At 39.9% G+C, this 21,699-nt stretch overlaps 2 protein-coding genes across 2 annotated transcripts in view; one reads left to right on the forward strand and one right to left on the reverse strand.

The window, feature by feature from the left end:
- Nucleotides 1–10,799, forward strand: part of RBP3 (retinol binding protein 3, interstitial) — a 15,810-nt gene extending 5,011 nt beyond the window's left edge. Inside the window, exons 2-4 of the mRNA XM_010147893.1 lie at nt 5,433–5,623; nt 8,512–8,654; nt 10,467–10,799. Of these exons, the coding sequence (XP_010146195.1) occupies nt 5,433–5,623; nt 8,512–8,654; nt 10,467–10,795 (663 nt within the window). The 3' untranslated portion in view covers nt 10,796–10,799. The remainder of the gene's footprint in view (nt 1–5,432; nt 5,624–8,511; nt 8,655–10,466) is intronic.
- A 7,214-nt stretch (nt 10,800–18,013) lies between these two features.
- ZNF488 (zinc finger protein 488) lies at nt 18,014–21,549 on the reverse strand (the record flags this gene model as incomplete). Its single annotated transcript, XM_010147896.1, has 2 exons — nt 18,014–19,420; nt 21,321–21,549. Coding segments are annotated over 2 exons (1,392 nt in total), but the record flags the coding sequence as incomplete, so codon positions are not given.
- Between the last annotated feature and the right edge of the window lie 150 nt (nt 21,550–21,699).

The raw sequence follows: 21,699 nt of genomic DNA on the forward strand, positions 1-21,699 counted from the left end.
TGCTTTTGCAGGCCCAAGAAGGGTGTTTTCTGTGGCACATTTCATACCTCATGATGATGTCTCAGAGAGCAAATGCCTTAAGATTACAGTGAAGCCACTAATTGCATTTGTAAAAAAAATATTTTTTATGGACAGTCCTATACATGGACATAGTGGCTCTTTTAATGTGTATCACCTTTATTCCTCACAAACCTAAGAGTTATTTTTTTCTATTGTGCTAGCTGCCTTCCTAGCCACCCTTTCCCTTGACAGTAGGATTTCCTTGATAATGACCTTGACAGTGAAGCAGATCCAACACCATTAAACGAAAGCGATGGTGAATAACTGCAGGAAGGATGGGCTGGAACGCAGGAGACAGACAAGCGAAATGCATGTAGACCTTTCCATCTGCTACAACAGAATAGCTGCTGAAGCATAATACAGCGTAGTGAATATGTCTCCTCCATGACAGCATCAAGGTCAATGCTAGCTCGAGTTGTCTGCTGCATAAATGCCACTTTCCAAAGTCAGACTCCCCAGAGGCAAATGTATACATTATTTGTGATTCAGAAAATAGCATTTTGCTTATAAAGGCAGAGCTTGGTAAACTTGCTGACACACAATTCAATAATGTCATCTACTTATTCTTCTGTTTGCCTCTGTCTCCCTCCAGTCACACCTTCCCTTCCATAATGAAACATTTGTGTTCATGAATATCTGAGCATTGTAGACTACCTATGGAAGAACAGCTGCCTGATCTTAGCAAAGGTGTTACATAATTTTAAGTGATAAGACTCTCCCTGAGTGACTCTTTTGGTCCATTGATAACGCCCAAATACTTTTGAAGTAGTCTTCACACCTAAGAGAGAGAATTTTTGTATTAATGTTTTCAACAAGCAACTGAAAATGATGATCAGAGTAGAAGACTAAAAGGAATCCTTTATAAAGGCAAATTATGAAGGATTATAAAGGACTGCATTTGAAGTCCTCCTTTAGCCAGATAAATATGTATCTATAGCATATTATTGTACTTGTTGAAGGAGGCAATAGTTACAGATACTTCACCAGAGTATAGTTTGCTTCTGTCCCTCTGTTAATGAGTGAAATCAGAATGCTCAGTCTCAAAGTGTCAAGATAGATAATCAAATTGCTGCATCTATTGCTAACAGGTGGAAAAAATTTGTTGTAAACCCATATGATGATGGTTTATATCAACCACAGTAAAGTCAGGGGAAATACACAAGTTTATGCAAGCCAAACTTGGATATTTCCACTTGTGTTTAACTCATTGACTCTTCACCTTTTGCCATTCATGTTTGCTTCTTATATTTTGTACAGAAAATAATATGACACTTTGTTAATAATTTTTGTTCTTTTTCCAGTACTTTTTGTCTTCTGATGCTGATACTCAAATTCAATGCAGCTACGTTTTCAGTTACAATCCCACCAAAGTGATTAATTTGTGCTCATTTTTTCCCCATTGTCATTAATGTTACAGTAGATCTGGCCATTTGGTTTAAGAATTTTCAATGGGGTTTTGATGAAAATAAAAATTTAGCCATGAATCATGTTTTCAAATTTTCCTTTCAAATGTAATCTTCCAGGGTATTGACTAGAAAATAAGTGCTCACTGGATTGCATTGAGTATGTTACAAGCTGTGTATTGTCAGAGCAGGCTTACACACTGCTGTGCCATGCCGCCCTCACTCTCTGAGACTGGGGACACTAAGAGCCTTAAATAACCTCTTTTAATCCTTTCAGAGCATCATCCCAGAGGGTTTCAGCTTTTGCTTGTGGTAACCTCCCCATCCTGGCTGTCTTGGTGCCATGGAGGGCAGCATTAGAATTCAAAGCTACAGTTCTGGAAACACTGGAGAAATGGTGTATGAAAAGTAGGATGAGGTTAAATAAGAACACATGAAAGGTTCTTACACAGTTTCTAGCGTGAGCATAATTGACTACACAACTCAGAGGAAAACAGCTTGTGTAGGGGGAAACCTGTAAAAAAAGTATATGGATTCTTCAGAGTTCACAAGCTGAACACAAGTCAGTAGAGTCAAGTTGTTGCAGTAAAAAGTATTAATCATCAGACTGGGATGGATAGGGAGGAAAATAATCAGTAAGACCTGTGAAGTCTTCTGCTACATTCAGCTCTAAAGAAAATTCAGCTACAGTATACTACACACAGTTTTGGGCAATGATTTTCTGGAAAGATGTGGCTCAAGTGGGGAGACCACTGAAAAGAGGAACAGGAGTAAAGAGAAGGCCAAATAAGAGTCATCTTGAAAAAGTTTAAAAGATCTGAGTTGTTTATTCCAGAGAGATGAAAACTGAGAGGAGACATGAAAACAGTCTTCAGATACATAAGAGGCTGTTTCAAATACAAAAAGAATAATCTGTTTGCTTGTCCATGGTGAATAGGCCAATGCATTTAAACTGTAGAAAGCAGTGAACTTACGTTGTTTACACTAGATGTTAAAAACATCTTTGTAATAGTAATGCCAGTGACATACTAGACTGGATTGCCTGGAAATCACCCAGTGCTCTGGTTGTTTTTAAGAGCAAGAGAGAATTAGCTGTCAGGGATATAGCTGGTTCTGCTCAGTCCTTGAGCTGAGGGACCTACTAGTATGGACAGTTCCATTCCAGCCTGTAAGGGTACACAAGGAACCCAAATGTTATACTAAGAAAGAAATTAGAGTTACCTTACAATGGTCAGCACAAAATTAGCTATGAAAGTACAGTTTCTAGCTAAACAAATGAAACAGATTATGGGAGAGGGAAAAGGGGAGAAAAGAGGGAAGAGTGGCACAACTGGAAAAGTAGTTTGCCCATGGTTGGGGTAGTGGCAGTGGCAGAACCAGTGATTAAACTCCTTGAATGAGTTCCAGGGCAGAATTCTAGGTCCTATTTTGTGTCACACTACTTGGTCAAATTAGTCCACTCACATGTGGAAGAAGAGTGCACAACAGGGAGACCCTATATAGTTAACAAAAAGCAATTTTTCCTTGGCTTAAGTGGTGTTAACTTGGAGGTCTTTTAGTCTGGCCACATTGCTTACAGTGTTCTTACTCAGGCACCTGAGGGTTTATATTTAAGCATCAAGTCATTTGTATGTAAACATTGCCTGACTGAGCAGCAGAATCTTACTTTCAGCTGCATCCTGTCCCAGCTTGTCCTTGGCCTGCAAACAGTGCCCTGCCTTCCAAAGGAGAGTGTGCTGTTGCTCTCTGAAACTAGACTCAACTCCTTAGGTACCAGCAGCACATGGCTGATGCGCCAGTGTCATGAACCTGCAGTTTTCCTGGACAGTAACAGTCTACTGTCGGTCCCAGCCTCCTCCCTGCTTTTGTTTAAATATTAAGGGGCTTTCCCCACCACTCACCCCACTGAAATTACATTCTGAGTGCCTTTCATCAGACTTTTAGTCTTAGAGCCTTTAGAATATTTTCATAACTTTTCCTACGGTCATGAAGATGAAGAAGAGTTTCTTTGAGATCCCTGAATATTCATTTTACCCTGCAAGACCTGAGGCTGTAAGAGCAACCTGCCCACCTTGAAATCCATAACGAATTCTCAAGAGTTAGCAACATTGCTAGCAAGTATTGAAGTCCTCAGTGAACAAAGCTATGAGGCAACACAGCAAAAGAACAAGTAGAAAAAAACAATTACCATAGACACAGAGGTTATATTTAATAAACATGCTTATGGGTATGCATTCAGCAATTATTGTTAGAGACAGAGCTAAGAAATCTGTGTGTTCAGTTGAAGTAGCCTTAGTAAGTGGCTGAGCATAACACATCAATTTTATTTGTAAATGTTACCAGTAAGTGATGATTTATTTTCTCCTGGGGGAAAAAGTACCTCTGAACTAGATATAAGCTTTGTCAGAACAATGCAATGCATGCTGGATATGTTCTTCAAAACTGTGATTAATCAAAGTACAGTGGGCCGATCAAGTAGCATTGCGGTCACTGAGAAGTGGATTGGAAATGACAAACTCAGTAGTGCTGGACTGATATGTTTACAGCCCAGATACAGTGGTTATTTTTACAAGGTACAATGAGAAAGAAGGATACAGAAAAGGACTCAGTAGAGTTCGCTCTCACCATCAGATCAACAACCACTGGCCAACAGGGCTGAGGGCTTTTAAATTAAAATTTCAGCAGTTTTTGGCATACAGAAGGCACTGAATGATGAAGAAGCCCTAGGTAGCCAGAAGTGTGATACACTGGGTAATATTCCCCAGGTAAAGCGCTTGAGCTGTGTCAAGTAAACCTGTATTCACACACCTTGGAAACCCTCTTTCTGCTGTGGCAAACCTGCTTTTGGCAAGAGCACAACCCCAGGCCAGAGAACTACATGTAGGGCTGGAGATTGCCTGAATCCTCTACAGCTACAAAAAGCCCAAATGCCTCCCAAGTTCTGCATCATATTGCAGGCTGGGAGAACACCTTTTAGCACATGGCTCACTGCTGACTCCTTGTTCTTTTTGGTGTAAAAGTATAGTTTGTCTGGGCCTGAACTATGGCAGAGGGCAACTGTTTAAAAAGCAAGTATAAAATCATTTTCACCGAAACCCTGAGGAGAAAAAGCCAAATTGTTGAAGGTCGCATAAGTCATATATATCACAAAGCCTTACCTCCTTAAGCCGAAGTAGAGTCTTCCATTTTCAGACACATGCATGCAAAACCTAGGTTTGGCAATAGGAGCAGACTAGGTCTCCAATGCATGCAGGGATTACTAGAATAACTTTATGAGTTGGCTACACATCAGTATTGAAAAAATATCTGCTGGTTTACAACATTAGCTAAACAAAATGAAATTAATCACAGCCTAACACCTGAGACCCCAGGCAAAGTTATCATATAAGAGATTTAACATGTCTACCTTAAGAGTATCCTAGCACACACCCAAAACATCAGGCTCCTCATTGTTATAGGAACTGGCTCATTAAGAGGGGCTGGAGCCAACCTCTCCTATAGCCAGCAGCTGCTTGTCAGCTGAGGCCAATCAAGAGATTATAAAAGTCCCAAGTGCCTCATTTAGCAAGAATTGTTAGAGGAAAAAAGTGGGCTTGGGTGGCAGTTCTGGGATAGTGGCCTGTGCTGCAGGCTGGGGGATGGTTCTAGTAGCCTGCTCTGTCTCTTTTGTCAAAGGAAATTCCTGTATCTTTGAAAAAATAAACTGAGCCCTGACAAATAGCTGCCTGATCCAGATCCAGGGCATTCTACTGATACACTCTATACTGGCTAAACAGTGCAGCAGCCAGCACTAACTTATATTTAATAAGTCAAAAATCTTAATATCATTCATTATATTCTTCAAACTTCATCAGGTTCTTCACATATGTCCCACCCAGACTAAACTTGACTCACATAATTCTTTTTAAATCTTGTGCCAAGCTATCAGTGCCAGCAAATGATCTGCTTTGTTTTTCCAAACTCTTTCAGATCCCTTCCCCAGAAGTATTTGAAGATCTGATTAAATTTTCATTCCACACAAATGTATTTGAAAACAACATCGGCTATCTGAGATTCGATATGTTTGGAGACTGTGAACTTCTAACCCAGGTGTCCGACCTACTGGTAGAGCATGTTTGGAAGAAAATTGTTCACACAGATGCACTAATCATAGACATGAGGTAAACCTTTGAATGGCAAATAACCAAAACTCTTTCAAAACAGCATTTTATTTGTACCAGTGAATTAGCTTTACATGGCTTAGTGTCCTGTTTACAGGCTAACATTGCTGGGATTAAATAAGAAAAGGAAAACAGCCAAGGAAAACAGTAACAGTCTGGAAGTATATCTCAAGATAAATTGTACTATCACTGGAGATGTTTAGAACTAAATAGGCGAATTTAGGGAATATTTTGCAAAACGCAATCCTGGATGTCACATCTGTTTTCTTTCTCTGATTTCTTTCTAATCTAACTCTGCATGTGCCTTATATTAGTTATATATGTATGGCTTAACTACATCTTTTACTGCAGGCAGTGGTCAAGTGATTGAACAGTCAAAAAACCAGACCATGCATAAGGCTGTTTTACAGCATTTAGTTTGCCATACGCAGTACTAAATTACCTTGGGCAATCAGCTCTGTACAGAATGACTGTTGTGCGCAGAGCACAAAGGTGGTTTAAATGAGCTGTTGCCTCAAAGGTGCTGGAGCACTCCTAGACACTGCTGCAACAAGCTACAGCATCACATGCCTGCTCTCAATTTAGGACTCTGTTGGACACTTAGGTGTGTCAACAATGCTCTAAATCTTATGAGCCAGAAGATGGTATCCATTTGTTGCCAGCTATCAGATGAATATCACAAATATACATTTCCCATAGAATATTTAGATAAGTTTTTCCCTTGTTTTGGTCCAGAGCTAATGCTTGTGAGCCCAGGGCATTACAAATAATCAACTAAAGAAAAATAGGCCTTTGTAAGAACTTGGTTTTAGTGCTAGAACCACTTATGTGTCTTGCCATCATGGGGCTCTCAATATCTGATAATCGTCTTAATATTCTTCTGGGATTTGCATCATGTGCAGGAAAAGATGAGCACAAGGATAAGAGGAGAGAGAGATACCTCACTATGTGAGGACACAGGAGGCAGGCAGCAACCCACAAAACATGCCTGTGACTGAATTCATGTTCAGCAAAGGCACTACCATCTTCCAATAGATTTGAAATAGGACTGAGACTTTGCTCTTTCTTGCTCCGATTTTATCCCAAGCCAAAACTCCTATCAGGGCCAGGAGCAACAGCAACAAAACAGCAAAGGTGAAATCATGTCCCAAGTACCAAACAGTCTCATTATAGTTCTTTTCTTGGTTTGCTTTGGGTTTGTTGTGGGTTTTTTTATTTAATATTTAGTGTATTTCCAGACCTTTGAGTGCACACATAAGACTCAGTCTCTGAAGGCTTATAGAAGAACCTCAAACCTCAGCTTTTTACATTCTTCCTAAATCATTCATCTTATGAATTTATGGGAAGGCTAATATTTCAGTTTTGCATGGGATTAACCATAATGAATAATGTTTCTCATTTTACAAGTTTCCCTCCCTGGAACAGCTGGGCCACTCATGAACTTCATATTTTGATAATTTCAATTTTGCATGGGATTAACCATAACACATAACGTCTCTCACCTTAATAGTTCCCCTTTGTGGAACAGCTGTGCCACTCATGTTCTTCCTATTTTTAACCTTCATAACATTGAGAAGAGACACTGATAAACTAAACAGCTTCCTTAACGTCACACAAGATGCCTGTAATGAAGGAAATACGTGCCTCCAAGAGTTAAGCTAAAACTCTAGAAACTGCTCAGTCATTATAACTGACTGAAGTTTCTACAGTTTCACTGTCCTAGATGGAAGAAAGTCCTAGGAAGAGCTCTCCAGCATCGCTCTAGCTGCCAGACTGCCATTCACCTCAGCCATGATGGCAGCTGCACGAAACTGTTCTCTGCTGGGTGTAGCTGCCTCCTGGGCTGTGCAGCAGGACCTCCTGACAGCACAGCACTATCTGGGACACACTGAAGATGCTTATTTCAGTTTTAGCCAGTCACAGTGGTGTGAATCCAGAATACAGCTCCCAAATGCTGCAGAATAAAGAAGAAGCATTATGCTTTGGGACAGAGGCCTCCTGGATTATTTAATCCTTTTCTGGAGGTGAAAAAAAACTTAATTATGAACTGGACTGAACAAAACTCATTTTCTAGCAGGTTTTTGCTGGAATGTCTGTGCCAGGCACTCCTAACACCAACTACTGGAAAGCACTGTACCTATCTCCTATGGGTGAGCAAAGTACAAACATTTCCAGTGCTGCATGTACTCTAGTATAAGTAAAAAGTGATAGACAAAAAATAATTTGGTATTCCACTGTGTGTATTCAACAGCAGAGGTTTTCCAATGACACTTCAACTCTTCAGCAGATTTAAACTTCAGAGACCGGTATGAAATTAAAATACAAAGTTTTCAAACATGACTATCCTAAATGCAGAGGCTAACACAGTCTTCAGGCACAAAAGTAAATGGCCTGATCGTATAAGGTGCCAACAACAACTGTTCTCATTTTGTGCAGCAAGAAATAAGATTATGACAGTTCTACAAATATATGTTGCTTAAATGGAGATCTACATTTATATATTAGAGTTTAGGCAGGTACTTACGCTGCCTATGTCAGTAACAACATAGTTTATTCAGAGTAGAAGAATAACAAGAATCTGATGTTTCTCTGCAGATTAGGTCTTTGCTTACTTTCTGATTTTTTTTTCCAGGTTGAATCAAGAAGAAAATAGACCATTCAGTTTTGCTTGCTTTTGAAGTCAGTGGTGGGCAATAACAGTCCAAGACTCTTAGACAGGATTTTGTTTCTCTGATAAATGTGCTGATAGAGGAACATGAATGTGAATGTATCAAAATGTAGCCATAAGCCCTTTCAGTACTGATTTTAAGGAGCAATACTTGGAAGGGAGATCTACTGTCCACCACAAATTTTCAATTGTTTCCTTGATATTTTGAATTTTTGAAAAGGTACAATATTGGAGGCTCCACCACTTCCATTGCGATCCTATGCTCATACTTCTTTGATGAAGGACACAAAATTCTCTTGGACAAAGTTTACGAAAGACCTAGTAACTCAGTAAAGGAAATATGGACTCAGCCACAGCTCAAAGGTAAAATGACAATATCTTTGTAGAGTAGCTTTGCATCTGAGATGTCCCTCCTTGTGTATTTTAAAGTGAGCATTAGACACCATAGCTCATTTGGTGAAAGCACTTGTCACAATTAGATCAAGCTGTACAAGGAATGTAACAAACAAAACTCTGCATTTCAGCCACATTCCTCAACGCCATCTTTAAATAACAGTTTATCACTCCTAAGAATGGAGTATGTTAGGCACAGAGGTTTGTAAACTGGCCCCCAGAAATTTAGTTGAATATTGTGTACAGCAATTAAGACTTGTTGCTTTCAAAAGTTGACAAAATTAAAAATAAATCCTATGCTGGTTAGTAATATCTCACCCAATACTCACAAACAGTTTTATATGTAGCTCTTCACTTTCTACCTGCGTAATCTGCTATTTCAGAAGATTAAAACATCCACAATAGCCCAGTTTGTCCAGAGAATGCAAGAGAGAAAGAAAAGCAGTAAATTTTGCACATCTGAGTGAGTTTGGAGCATTTAGCAATGTATCTCACACAGAGACCCCCTACACCCTACCCTGCTGTTCACGGAAGTTAAAAGGATGCTGCAACTGCAGTAACAGAGCTCTTCAGTGCTCATAAAGTACAACTAGAGTGCTAAGAAGCCTTAAACATTGGGTTTAATTCTTTTCCCCTTTAAAGCTAAGGCAGTACCAAAAATAAAGATGTCACAATAGTGTCTGCAATTACTGGATGGATGTTCAAATGGCTAACCGTTGTCGCAGGCTGCAGGGTCCATCTATTTTCCCAGGCAGTCAGAGGTGGGCTGTGCTAAGGGATATGATTACTATGGACACATTCCAGTTCCCATCAAAGGGAACATGCAGACTCATATTAACTTCAAAGGAGCTGGATCTGGTCCTGTAATGTATATATCTACTTTGAAAATGGTTTTCTAATGGTTATTACATCCATAGTGAAATGAGAAGAGCAAAGATGGTGTGAAAATTAATTACCATGCTATTGGCCCCTCTCTTAGAATTTAGTATGAGAATTACATATCATACTATAATTTACTTTAAAAAATGACATTTTTAGAGCAATTTAGGGTAATTTTCACGTTACCAGGTCCCAGTTATAGTGCACAGGACAGTTTTTAAAAGGAACTAAGCTCTCAAAATTATCTGCAATGTTCAGATATGTTGTGAAAAAGGTGCAAAAAAATCCTCCTACTCCTGTCATCTGGTTTATGTAAGAAAATTAGATAACTGGGCTCAGTTCTTAATAATAAAGGGATATTTGTTGAAGAGTTTGGGACAGGCCATGTAACAGCTTCCATTTATAGACTATAAAAAGCCTGTGGGAAACCACTATAATTTTAATTTCATAAAATGCCACCTGCATAGTTTGCAGTCCAAGCTCTATGACAGCCATGTTCCTAGACCAGGGATGAGGGTGAAACTGAAGATATTGCTGGCTGAGCTTTGAGTATTCCTACTGGAGCAGTGGAAGATGTTGCCTTCTTCACCTCCCTATCCCACTCCTCTGATGGGATCTAGATCTCCTGTAAAAGTCAAAGCCACAGAAGAGCCAGCTGTTGGAGGTCATTACCAGAAACTGACGGCACAAATCACCACATAGGGTGACAGGTTTTTTACAGCATAGAGGCTGGACTACTGAAAAAAGTGCTTTCATAGATACATAGTACATTTCCAAACTTCATCGGTTGTTAATAGCAGGTAGGGAATGAATTGTGTTCTATCTTGGCTTCTCTTGCACCATTATGCAAATAAATGTGTGAAAATGGACACATTTTCTGATATTTTTTGTGCTTTCTGGCAGGGGAGAGGTATGGCTCTCAGAAGGGGCTGATAATCCTCACCAGTGCTGTGACAGCTGGGGCTGCTGAAGAGTTTGTATACATAATGAAGAGACTGGGCAGAGCTCTCATCATTGGGGAACAGACCAGTGGTGGCTCCCACTCTCCACAGACACATCAAGTAGATGATACCAACTTCTACATCATCATTCCCACCTCCAGATCGGTCACCTCTGCAGAGAGCACTTCTTGGGAAGGGAAAGGGGTGCCTCCTCACGTGGAAACACCAGCTGACACAGCACTTATCAAAGCAAAGGAGTTGCTCAGTACTCACCTGCACAGCTCTAGATAGCCCAGTGGGGGAGTGTGCCCCTGGAAAAAAGGTAGGATGTAATTTTCCAAGGAGGCCAAGGGACTTAGACTCTCAAGAGCTGAAGCAATAGTGGGTTTGAGAACCCAGAGCAGGATTTAGCCATAATTTAGTTAACTAATGAAAAACTGAGACACCAAAAATCTCACAGAGTGGATATGTGTATGTGCATACATGCATGTGAAGGGATGGGACAGGCTACAGCGGCCCTCCTTTTGTTATCTGTCTGGCTCAGTAAACCATGGATTTTTTACTGCACAAGAGCCCAGTTCCAACAGGAGAATATGCAAGGCCCTTCTGCTACCCAGAATAATATACATGCATCAGCAATTGTGCTGTTGTGGGCAGCAGAAGTGTATTCGAGTTCCTATCAGCTGAGGGAGGCTTCACAATAGATGCTCATTTTTTTGTGTGACTTTTCTAGTAACAAAGTTCTTAGGAAAAGAAAGCTACCTCCCCAAATGTAAACCCTAAAAAGGAGTAGGATTTTCTTGGTCAGTGATTGGTTCCCTGTACATAGCTCAAAGTGTCTGCTTTTTCAACATGCTGACTTTTTTAGCCCATTCTGTGGAACCCAGCTCTTTCTGGGCATGGCTGAGACACTTGGATAATTCACTGGGGTTTCTGCGTTCCTCTCATGTAGTCAAATGTACATCTTAGTTGTTGCAGTGTCTGTTCTTCAGTTTTTAGCTCTAGATCTGAGAGATTTCCTCTGGTCCCTTAGAAAATCTCACCTGTCAGTATTGAAGTCATGAGAACCACCTCAAAGCATTTATGAAAAGATAGAAAAAAGTATTTCCTCTCCTTTGGAGATTGTGTACATTCTTATTTACAGCCAGTGGTCAGATCAACAGAGTCAGGGAGAAAAATTGTATGTTTTTACTTAAGGCTAAAAGCAGATTGGTGTCTGCCCTGCCCCAAAGACAAGAAGAAAGCAGAGAAGCATCTTCACATCCTGTTAACAAGCTACTTATTAAGTAATAGTGTATTCTAGGGCAACTAACAGAGCTATTGACATGAGCTTAATCAATGCACAACATTCCTTGTCTTTCTTGAAATTCTTTTCTAACCCTCTGTCTTTGTAATTATTTAGAAAAATCTAGATCTCAACATTTCTCATCTCTACAAAATGCCAGCTGTAAGGCAATTAAGTTAGGAAAATGGTCCCCTCAGATTTAGTCAGTTAGAGACTGTAGTAGTCAGACATTGCTGTTTCCTACTCATCTGTAAGTTACTGCTGCTGTATTTATAAATTACATTTAAACAACTGACAGCAGAGAATCTCTTTCAGTATTTACAGGAAAATAATTTTAACAACCAAACAGACTTTCCATCTTTTTTACTACTTGTTTGTCTTATCAACTACACTCAGTGCAATCACTAGCCTGGACTCTTTTGAGCCATTTTCATATTCTGATTTTTATGCACTAGCTAGTTGTTGAAATTCTTGGTATTGTGGAAAATATTTAAATGAAAAAACACACAGAATTTTGTGTAAAGTGATGTATGTATGAAGAATATTAAAGATTGAAAAGACTGGAGTAGTCAACAAATGTGTAAACAAAACTAATGTATTTCTTCTAATGTCTTTTAAGCCTCTTTAGTATCTAAATGATCCAGGTATACTACTTTGTTTTTCTAAACACAATCAGTTGTGCTGTCACGTACAAACCATAGTAGTTGTTAAACCCAACATTTAAAAACTTTAGCCATTCAAGGACCAAAATCTCTATCATATGGATACAAACAGTAAACAATTTCTTCCTATAGTAATACGGTAAGTACTTACGTCTAGAAATTGGAATCCATTGGGAAAACAAATCAATGAAGAAGCATTTGCTGGTAGGTCCATTTGAAATCAATAGTGCTGCTAGTTCTCTAAAGAGATCAGTTTCACTGGAACATTAATGTGAAAGCTTGACAAACTTTATTAATTGAAAAAATACTATTTACTATTTCATATGCCATCTACTGGCTAATTGGCATTGAAATTATCAGGCTTAAAAAATTATTTTTTCCTGTCTTCTCAAACTGCCATTCCATATTTATTCCCATCTCACTGAGCTTCTAACCTGGACATGGGGTAGTGTAAACTGTGTTAGACTGTACTTTTTGCTCAAGGTAGGGTCACAGGAAACGTCCTGTCCAAAGATGCTGAAAGACCAGCTTTCTTATCTCAGAGAAGGGAGGTAACAAGCAGGATAGATAAACTATATCCTTTTTTATCTCATTTTAATACAGTGATGTTGAAAGGGTGCAAATTCAGAACTGTCAAAAAGGAAATATCTGTAAAGGCAGAGCTTGCAGGACTCACTGAGGCAAGTGGCACTGAACCTAGTAAGACTGTACTGTTTAGAGGTACTGAACACTTCTAGAACGTCTGGAATTATGATAGGTAACAGAACTTTCACTGAAACCTAAATCTACACTTTCAAAATTAAAGCTGATCTCTATAATCTATGTGGTCAAGAAGACTTTTTTGTCCCCCACAGCTGCTTTCTGCATGGATTTTCCACCTTATTCTGCAGCATCAAGGAAGACATAGATCCTGAGCTGTATGTCCCACTTTGTATGTGTGTGTCCCAGGTTTGTCTCCACCTGGCATTTTTGGTGTTTCTAGTGACCACTGAAACTGTGGGCTCAAACAAGCCAGACAGAGTCTCTTATGAAAACCTAACCAAACTCTGACCACAGCACAACCCATAGACCTCACAAAACTACGGACAGTAATTGTAATTACACTGCATTGAAAGGTTTGAACATCACAAAACTAGGAATGAAAATCAGTTACAGAAAAAACATGGTTTGTGGTTTAAATGAGAAAATTAGACAGAAGTTTGCTTAGGGAGGGGGCAAGCAACTTTGGAGATGCCCTTCCACAACCCAACAGAAAACATACTGAAACTGCCACTCTTCTGGTTCCAGAGCTGACACGGATATTCAACAGTTTATAGTACCATTTCCTTACCTAGAATGACTTCCTAAAGTTTCATTCTAATCATGTTCCTTTTAAATGCAGCAAGAAAGGATTTGGTGTATCAAGCTGCAGCAATATGACCTTTATCCTTTTAGCATTTACAGAATTCTGACCAAGAAATAGCAGCCAGCTTTTTTTTTTTTTCCCCCTACAAAACGATGCATTCTTGCTCTCTGAGGTGTGTCTAATGTTGTCTTTCCTGGTCACAACACAAAAGCTGTCCTAGTGCAGTGATTTTCAAACTGTGGTCTGTAGACCAATGGAAGACCACAGACGGCATCAATTAGTGAATTACCCCAAAAACCAAGTAAATGTGTAGTCTTCAAAAACCTATCTGAGTGCCATTTCAATGGAGAAATACATCTTCACTAGAAAAAGTTCAGAGGTCAGTGAGTGAATAAATATCTTTATTTGGCATTCCCTGTCAGTAAAAGCACAATGTGCTGCAAAAACACAGCCTGGACAGCAAAGCTTGACAGCATTGTGTTACGCCCCCTTTCACTGATCCAGAAACAGATGTCATGAGAAATAGTGTTTTGATCAAGACGACACAGGCCATTGCTAGCGAGGACAGGAAAAGAACCAGTCAGCTGACTCTGAATTGTCTCCTTCTCCTGTTTTAAGAAACCAAATCCTGTCTTTTTTTTCTTCCGAGCTTTTCTACTTGTAGAAAAGACACACATCCTTGCTGTAAAATTACAGTATTGGACTGGGACTGAATCCCGTCCTTCATTAATTCCTTAAGTCCCCTAATTTCTTCATGAACCCCCTACTCTAGTGAAGTGCCTTTCCTCCAGCAGGATTTCCTTCCATCTGCACCATTTTAAACATTCAAACTTCTAGACATAAGGTTAAAAAAAGTCCCAGCATGACTCAATTATAGGAAGTTTGTTTTTCTTTGTCCTGTTAGGCTTCCTTTTGCCTGTACAATATTTGGTTCACTCAGCTTTAATATAAGTATTTTCATTTAGAGAAATAAAATCTGCAAAAATTTCAGATAAGCCCCCTGGTTTATGTGACCCAGCTTCACTGAGACACTCAGTTAAACTTGAGACACATGAAAGACATTCCCTCTGCCTGCACAAGGGGCTTCACACAAGAGCTCATTTTACACACAGGGAATAAAGTTCTGGTTCTGTTGGCATCTGTGCTGTTTTGCTCTGATGTCAGACCAGGTGTAGCAGGCAACAAGATGTCATATTGATCAGTTGTGTGTGCAAACAAGTCTTAGTTCACAAAACATTTCAATCTAGTATGAGAAGCAATTTGTTCACTCAGTTTTTATGCCAGTGGCCACCTACAAAGGAGCAAGGGCAGCACTGCACACAGTTGCCTGCAATATCACATTTCCATGTCGCAAGAGGAAAATCCCCAGTCTTTACATCCTAGGATGAAACTGTGCTGCCCCTGCAGCTGGAGGAGCTGGGGACAGTACCAGAAATAAAGCTGATGAAAAACCTCTCCTCTTCAATTTTGCACTTTGAATCAGCTCTGCCACTTTTCATAACTGGTTCTCTTGTCTTTCTGTGTATAGAAGGCATTTATACATTGCTTGTCATCACAGTGTGTAAGTTGCTGTGGCTGACATATGCCCACAAAGAAATAGGGTAACTGAGTCCTTACCTTCCCTCCCACACCCAAAGGAAACAACTTCATGACATAAACAATCTCTCTGTTGCCGTGCTGTTTGCTTAAGCCTCATACCATAAGCAGAGTGAAGAAGTTTGATTACTGGTGAGACATCTAAGGATGTAGATCTAACACACCATTGGAAGAGGTTTTGAGATTCATCAACTGTTTATCAGTGGCTGACTTTCCACATTTTCTCAAGATCACTTAAAATCAGTGAAAACATGTAACTGGTTAGATCTGACTAGCTGCTTCATTCTGATCTGAATGAAACGTCAGGTGTAGCTCACATGAAAAACAGGGCCTTGGAGCAGGGTAGTGCTGAAGTGATGTGCCAACATAATAGAAAGGAGCATTACACAGCTGTTCTTGTCTTTTTCCAGAAGAAATCTGAAGCTAAGTTCTAACCATAAAACTGCTAAGAAAACATGGCATCTTTCAGTAAGTACAGAAAAGAACATTCTGCTGCAATGGTACCAAAAAATTTTGAGTCCTATTTATACCGGGCCAGGCTGATCTTAAAGTAATTGAGGTAAATCAGGAGTAGCAACATGGAATTATTCTGGATTTGCACTGGAATAAATGAGATCACAATCTGGCCTAAACTACTAATGGGAATTATAACCTTAACCACATATGAATGCAGCTATACCATGAAGTCCTTCATTACACTTTATGGACACTGACTTCACAGTAAACTGGCTGGCACCCAGATAAAACCAGATGGAGTGAAATTTGGCCCATTAAACCTCACCATAAATATACTCCTTACACAGTAAATGTTATTGGACACAAAATAGAGATGGAAAGATTAGAAGGAAACCACATCATCCCCTACTCAATGCAAGGTTGTTCCCTGTGCTCCATCTTTCAAAGCTTTTTTTCATTTTGGTTTTTAATTACTCCAGTGCAAGAACTTCCACCATTGACCTTGGAAAGCTGTGTTACAATCCAACCAGGCCTCCAGTCTCAATTTATGTCTGCTGAACTCAAAGGCATAATGTAACAGTTTAATCACTTTATGCTGGGAAAAAAAAGTTGGGGTACACAGCTAGTGGTTGACCTGCAATAAGTCAAATGTTAATAGGAAACAGCCGTGTGTTAATGTTCAACAGCAATATATTGGGAAGAATACTGTCTCCTGACTTCCAGAAATCTCCCAAGAGATGACAGTGAGTGTAGTATGTTGATTTGAAGTGACAGCCTAAGAAACTTAGGCTGCCTTTTATCTCTCAGATGTATTTACTTTCTGATACTTGCGTTATCAGCTTAGAAATCGCCATGGAACTTGAAGAAAACCTCTGTCCAGTGTCCAGCAGACAAACACTGGACTGCATCATCAGTATGGTGGAAAATACTAAGGACTATATTGCAATGTCCTTTACTGTTAGCCGGAAAATGACTGGTTTCTGATCATTCCCTATCTGAAGGGGAATAATAGCAGATCAGACACAGAGATGGGCCACAAAAACATTAAACAACCTGAAAATATACTATACAAGACAGAGGTAAATGCTCGCTTGAAGAACACATTGTCATAAGCTATCAAGAGCAAGCCGCTAAATGGATTTTAAAAGTAATAAAAGGCTATCTAGATGAACTGCAGTAACAATAGCCAGGATTGTTGCTTCCTCCCCCACACCCAGAGCAGTATAAAGTCATCTGCTTCTGAGAATAAGAAGAGCTCAAACCAAAGCAGGCAAGAGAAAAATGTCTCAGGTGTCCAAGCTAGAGAGAGAATTTTGCACTTTCTTTTTAAAAAAGCTGGAATTGGCCCATGTAGAAACCAGAGGATAGACAAGCTACACTAATGCAATGCAGTTCATGTATGCCTGTGTTGTTTTGTGAAGGACACTCATCTTCTAGCTGTTCGTGCAGCAGAGCCTATCATCCACAATTAAAGTGTGCAGATTCTATTAGTAGCTAATAGTAACTCAAATACCCTAGTTGCTTCCTTTAGTATATCCAAAACCTGAAAACCACAGGCCAAACTCTATCCCCAACAGATCCATACACCTACTGAAGTCACACAGACTTTGCAAGCACATATCAGGGCAGAATCTGTGCTTCCTATCTACACAATAATGTTGACAACAGGTCACATTTTGATACAGATCCAGGTTGACTTGACTTTGTAAAAGATATTACAAAAGTGGCAGAGCCTAGAACAGAACTCAGATACTTTGATTAACAGTCACATCCTTTTTGGCAGCCTATTGGTCTGTTGTTGATGACCACAAATTTCAGACATTCTTAACTTCAAGTTCCTTTCAAAGCCAAGGAGACAGTGAGATATAAGTATGTTTTTTACGCATACTAACAAATCTGGTAAGAGAGCTGACTGAGCAAACATCAAGGAGTAAGAGTCCACCAAAGCTGCTAGAAACAGTAATTTCTAGGTTTTTTAGCATATAAGCTCTGATTTTTTTTTTTAGTGCTTAAAGATTCCTCATTCAATGAGGTGGTTGTTACTTCTGTATTTACATTGTACTGCACAGACACCAGCAAATCAAATACAAGCAAAGAAAACTCTGTTTGCAATTAATAATTTTGTTCCCAGCTCTTTGCAAATTAATACTGCATGTGCATTCATTTCACTGTTTTATTTCCTCAAAAATAGACTCACAAGGGCTAGGTTGACTTTTCAAAACTTACAACCCATTCAGACTCTTGTAAACATTTTATATTTTTTTGAAATGCATCTATTATAAATTATTGTAAACAGTTATTTCCTGTAAGAAATTAATGTAAACTCAGAAGAAATTGATACAAGTGAACTATGTTCCCCTTCTTTACCCAACCTGCCCAGTCCCTTGATAAGATATTGTCTGCACTGCTCTAATTATGAGAAGTCATGTGCCGGGATAAATGATGGCGTTCTCGGAAGTACTCGTGACAAATGGGACATGTTAGCTTCTCCTCTCGTCTCCTCTTGCACTGGGATTCAGCTGAGGTGTATTCTTTTTTGTGATGTGACCGCATGTGGAAGACTAAATCAGATGTCATGCGAAAGGACAGGTTGCATTTGGCACACCAGTTCTGGGCAGCAACTCCAAAGGACGTGAAGGTGGGAGGAAGAAGAGTCAAGGAAGAGGAGGAGGAGGAAGAAGTGGTGGTTGTGTTTTGTAACTGCCCTCCTGCTTGTTTGGGCCACAGTTCTGAGGTATATGGGAAAACATTGCTCTGAGTGATGCTTGTCTGCAGCATCTGAGCATTACACAAATCACTCACAAAGAACTTGGAATTGAGAAGAGTGCTGCAGCACATGATGTCTGTGGTGGCAATGAAGCCAGACAGCTCCCCCAGGCTCTTTGGTGACTCACTGATGGGATGAGAAGAATTTATTGCAGCTCTTTCTGTTAGACACTTACTGGGTTTTCTGAAAGCACTCTTCTGTTCTCCTCGGGCTCGGGTGGGCCACACAAAGGAGAATGCACTACCGGAGGAGTTCAACAAGGCTTCCTTAGATACCTGCTCTTTACCAAGTGGGACCGTGCCATCCTCCTGTTCTGACTCCTTTGGTCTCTCATTCCTCAGCTTCTCCTTCATTCTCCTGACCTCAGTGAAAGCACTCTGCTTCTGCTCCAAAGCATCCTTCCTAGCTGACTGCCTCCCTGAACTAAGCTTCCAGAAGGAACCGGCCAGTGCATGCTCTCCCCCAACCTCTTCCTTGCCACAGTTATGCTTCTCACTCAGATTATTAGTTTTCTCCAACAACACTGTTTTTCTGCTCCTGTTGTTCTCAGCCTCTTCAGATTTTGCTCTCCTTTCTCCTGTGAGACCATGGGCATCATCTTTATAGGCTGCCATTTTGACCTCCAGATCCCTTGCCAGGCTGTGGAAATTTGTGGTCTGCTCAGCTAAGTTGCTTTTTTCAGTCTTAGGGTTCTGGAAGTTTCTCCATAGCAGGGCGCTCTTCTCTGGGACACATAGGAAGCGGACATGGGAGAGATAGGAATGTTCGCATTTAAAGACTCGGTCACATTCCTGGCATCTCAGCTCTGCAGAAACAGACAACAGATAGTGAGTTTTGCAAAGGTAGAACCATGGATGGATGCAGATCCTGACCCTGTCATTGACAGAAACAAAAGAACAGGAACACCTCTTGTGTCATACGGATGACACATGGTAAAGAACGCCAGTGCAGAATCGGGTCACTTGCTGCTATGGAAAATAGTTTGTTCATTTTTGCCTTCATGTGCTACTTGGAGAAATGCTTTCAGTTAGACTCCCAAGCCAAATCTGTGTTACGTAAAATGGTCAGTACACAATGTTCTAGATAAAACCATATGAACTTCATGACAATTTGAATTTTGAACCCAGATATGAGTCTACATTTCCTAAGTAAGTCACTGGCTTTAATACAGGCTGAGTGTTAAATTCTATATAACCAGGTAATAATGTGGTTTAGACCTGGACCCAAAGATTTTGACAGGAGCCTCTATTTTCTGCGTAGGATACTATGGAAGTCTAATGTCTTTAACAAATAATCTGACAATAATGCCTGAAGCCATTACTCATGCTCATTTGGCAAACTGCTATATGCCTTGAGACACGGATACCTGTGTTCAAAGAGAAAAAATGCCAGTGATGGGCAGGAAGAATGGGGAACAGTTTCCTTCCATCCTTCGGATGTTCTGCACCTCTGGTTCAGTGGGATGACTGATTGCCCATGAATAGACGGTACATAACCCAGTGACCAAGACACATATGGCACATCTTAGCCTTTGTAAACAGTATCCATGCTACATTATTTCACAACACACAGCAGTTTTTAAATGCAAATTATGTCACACAGCACCTGGGGCTTGGGATACGTAGGAAAGTTCATACATTGGTTGGGTAGAACTACAGACCCCTAATTTGAAGTTTAGCACAGCTTAGATTGCTTCCCAAACTCCAGAAACTGAGCTTTTTATAAGAAAATAAAGTTGATTATTTGAGTGGAACATTATACCTGCTAGTTTAAAGTCTTGAGTCTAGATATAGTGTTTCTTGTGTACAAAGAAAACACTTTGCCGTGGTAAATTCAAAGGGCTAACAAAGAAGTTCAAAGAAGCTAACAAAACACAGTGAAATCAGTTAAAATTGTTTAGTGGGTTCCTGCTATGAATGTGCCTATATTATTTTAATATTAATTTACAGGCAAGTATATCACCATATAAATTTACCAACTCCTACCTTAACTGACACACACCTTTACTAACCAACTTATATAAGCTGTGCTTGAATGAACCAAAGGGAATGTAAAAAGTGTTTTGCTCCAGTCTAGCTAGATCAAAGTTTGGAGCAAATGACAGCTGGATTCAACCTTGGCATGGATTTGACAGTAATCTCTTTGCCCCTCCATAATATAGTGTTATATTTTTTCAAAAATTGACAAGTCAATTTCTTTTAGAGCAACAAATTTCTATCTTCTCAGAATTAAAATCATGCCCTTTTCCTCATTTCCACTGTCTCCCATGCTAAATAGGCAGACTGTGCTGTATGAGTAGTTTGGCTTGTTTTGTATTCTTATAGCTCTGCTCATTTGCAAGATTGAAGCTGAACATTAGCCTATATGTGATTCTTCAATGAGCTAAAAAATGCATATTTCCATCAACATTTTAGATTTTTAGGATACCAAGGTAATCAGGTGCATAGGTTTCCATTACACAACTCAAAAATTTCAGCATTAATCCCTAGTGCACCATCCTCCACTGGAAAGTAGCAATGAAAATATCACTGAGAACTGCAATTTTGTTCTTGCTCCATGCCTCTACCTCGATCCCCAAAGCAGAAGGACTGGCTAAGGATTTAGACAAGTTTTATTTCCTGTATTACAAGATCACCCTGTACTAAAGAAGCTGCAGACTCACTTCAGTCCTTGGTGGCCCTTGCAGTCAGCAATTTGGCACTTACCATTCTGTGGACTCTGAGCTTTTATCTCATTGAAACCCATGAGTCTGGAAAGCTCCTCATCATACCAGACAAGCAGCTCCTCATTTTTGTTGATTTTCCTGATAGAGCGATAATATAACTGACTGTTTTCTAAATAAGCTTCCAAGTTCTGTTCCTTGCTATTGGCAGCTGCTTGTACAAGTCTCATCCAAGGCAGTCCTGTGGGACTGTGCACAGACGTAACATCTACCTGTGAGACAAGACACAAAAAAAAGGGAAGTTTCAGATCTTGGCACCCAAAATAGATTTCCATCAAATTCAAGAACAAAGCTTGTTTTTTGCCTCACACAGGGCCCGTATGCCACAGCTGTCAGCCCAATTCATAGAATCATAGAATCAT

This window comes from Eurypyga helias, unplaced genomic scaffold (assembly GCF_000690775.1).
Source record: "Eurypyga helias isolate BGI_N326 unplaced genomic scaffold, ASM69077v1 scaffold40422, whole genome shotgun sequence".
Classification (NCBI taxonomy): domain Eukaryota; kingdom Metazoa; phylum Chordata; class Aves; order Eurypygiformes; family Eurypygidae; genus Eurypyga; species Eurypyga helias.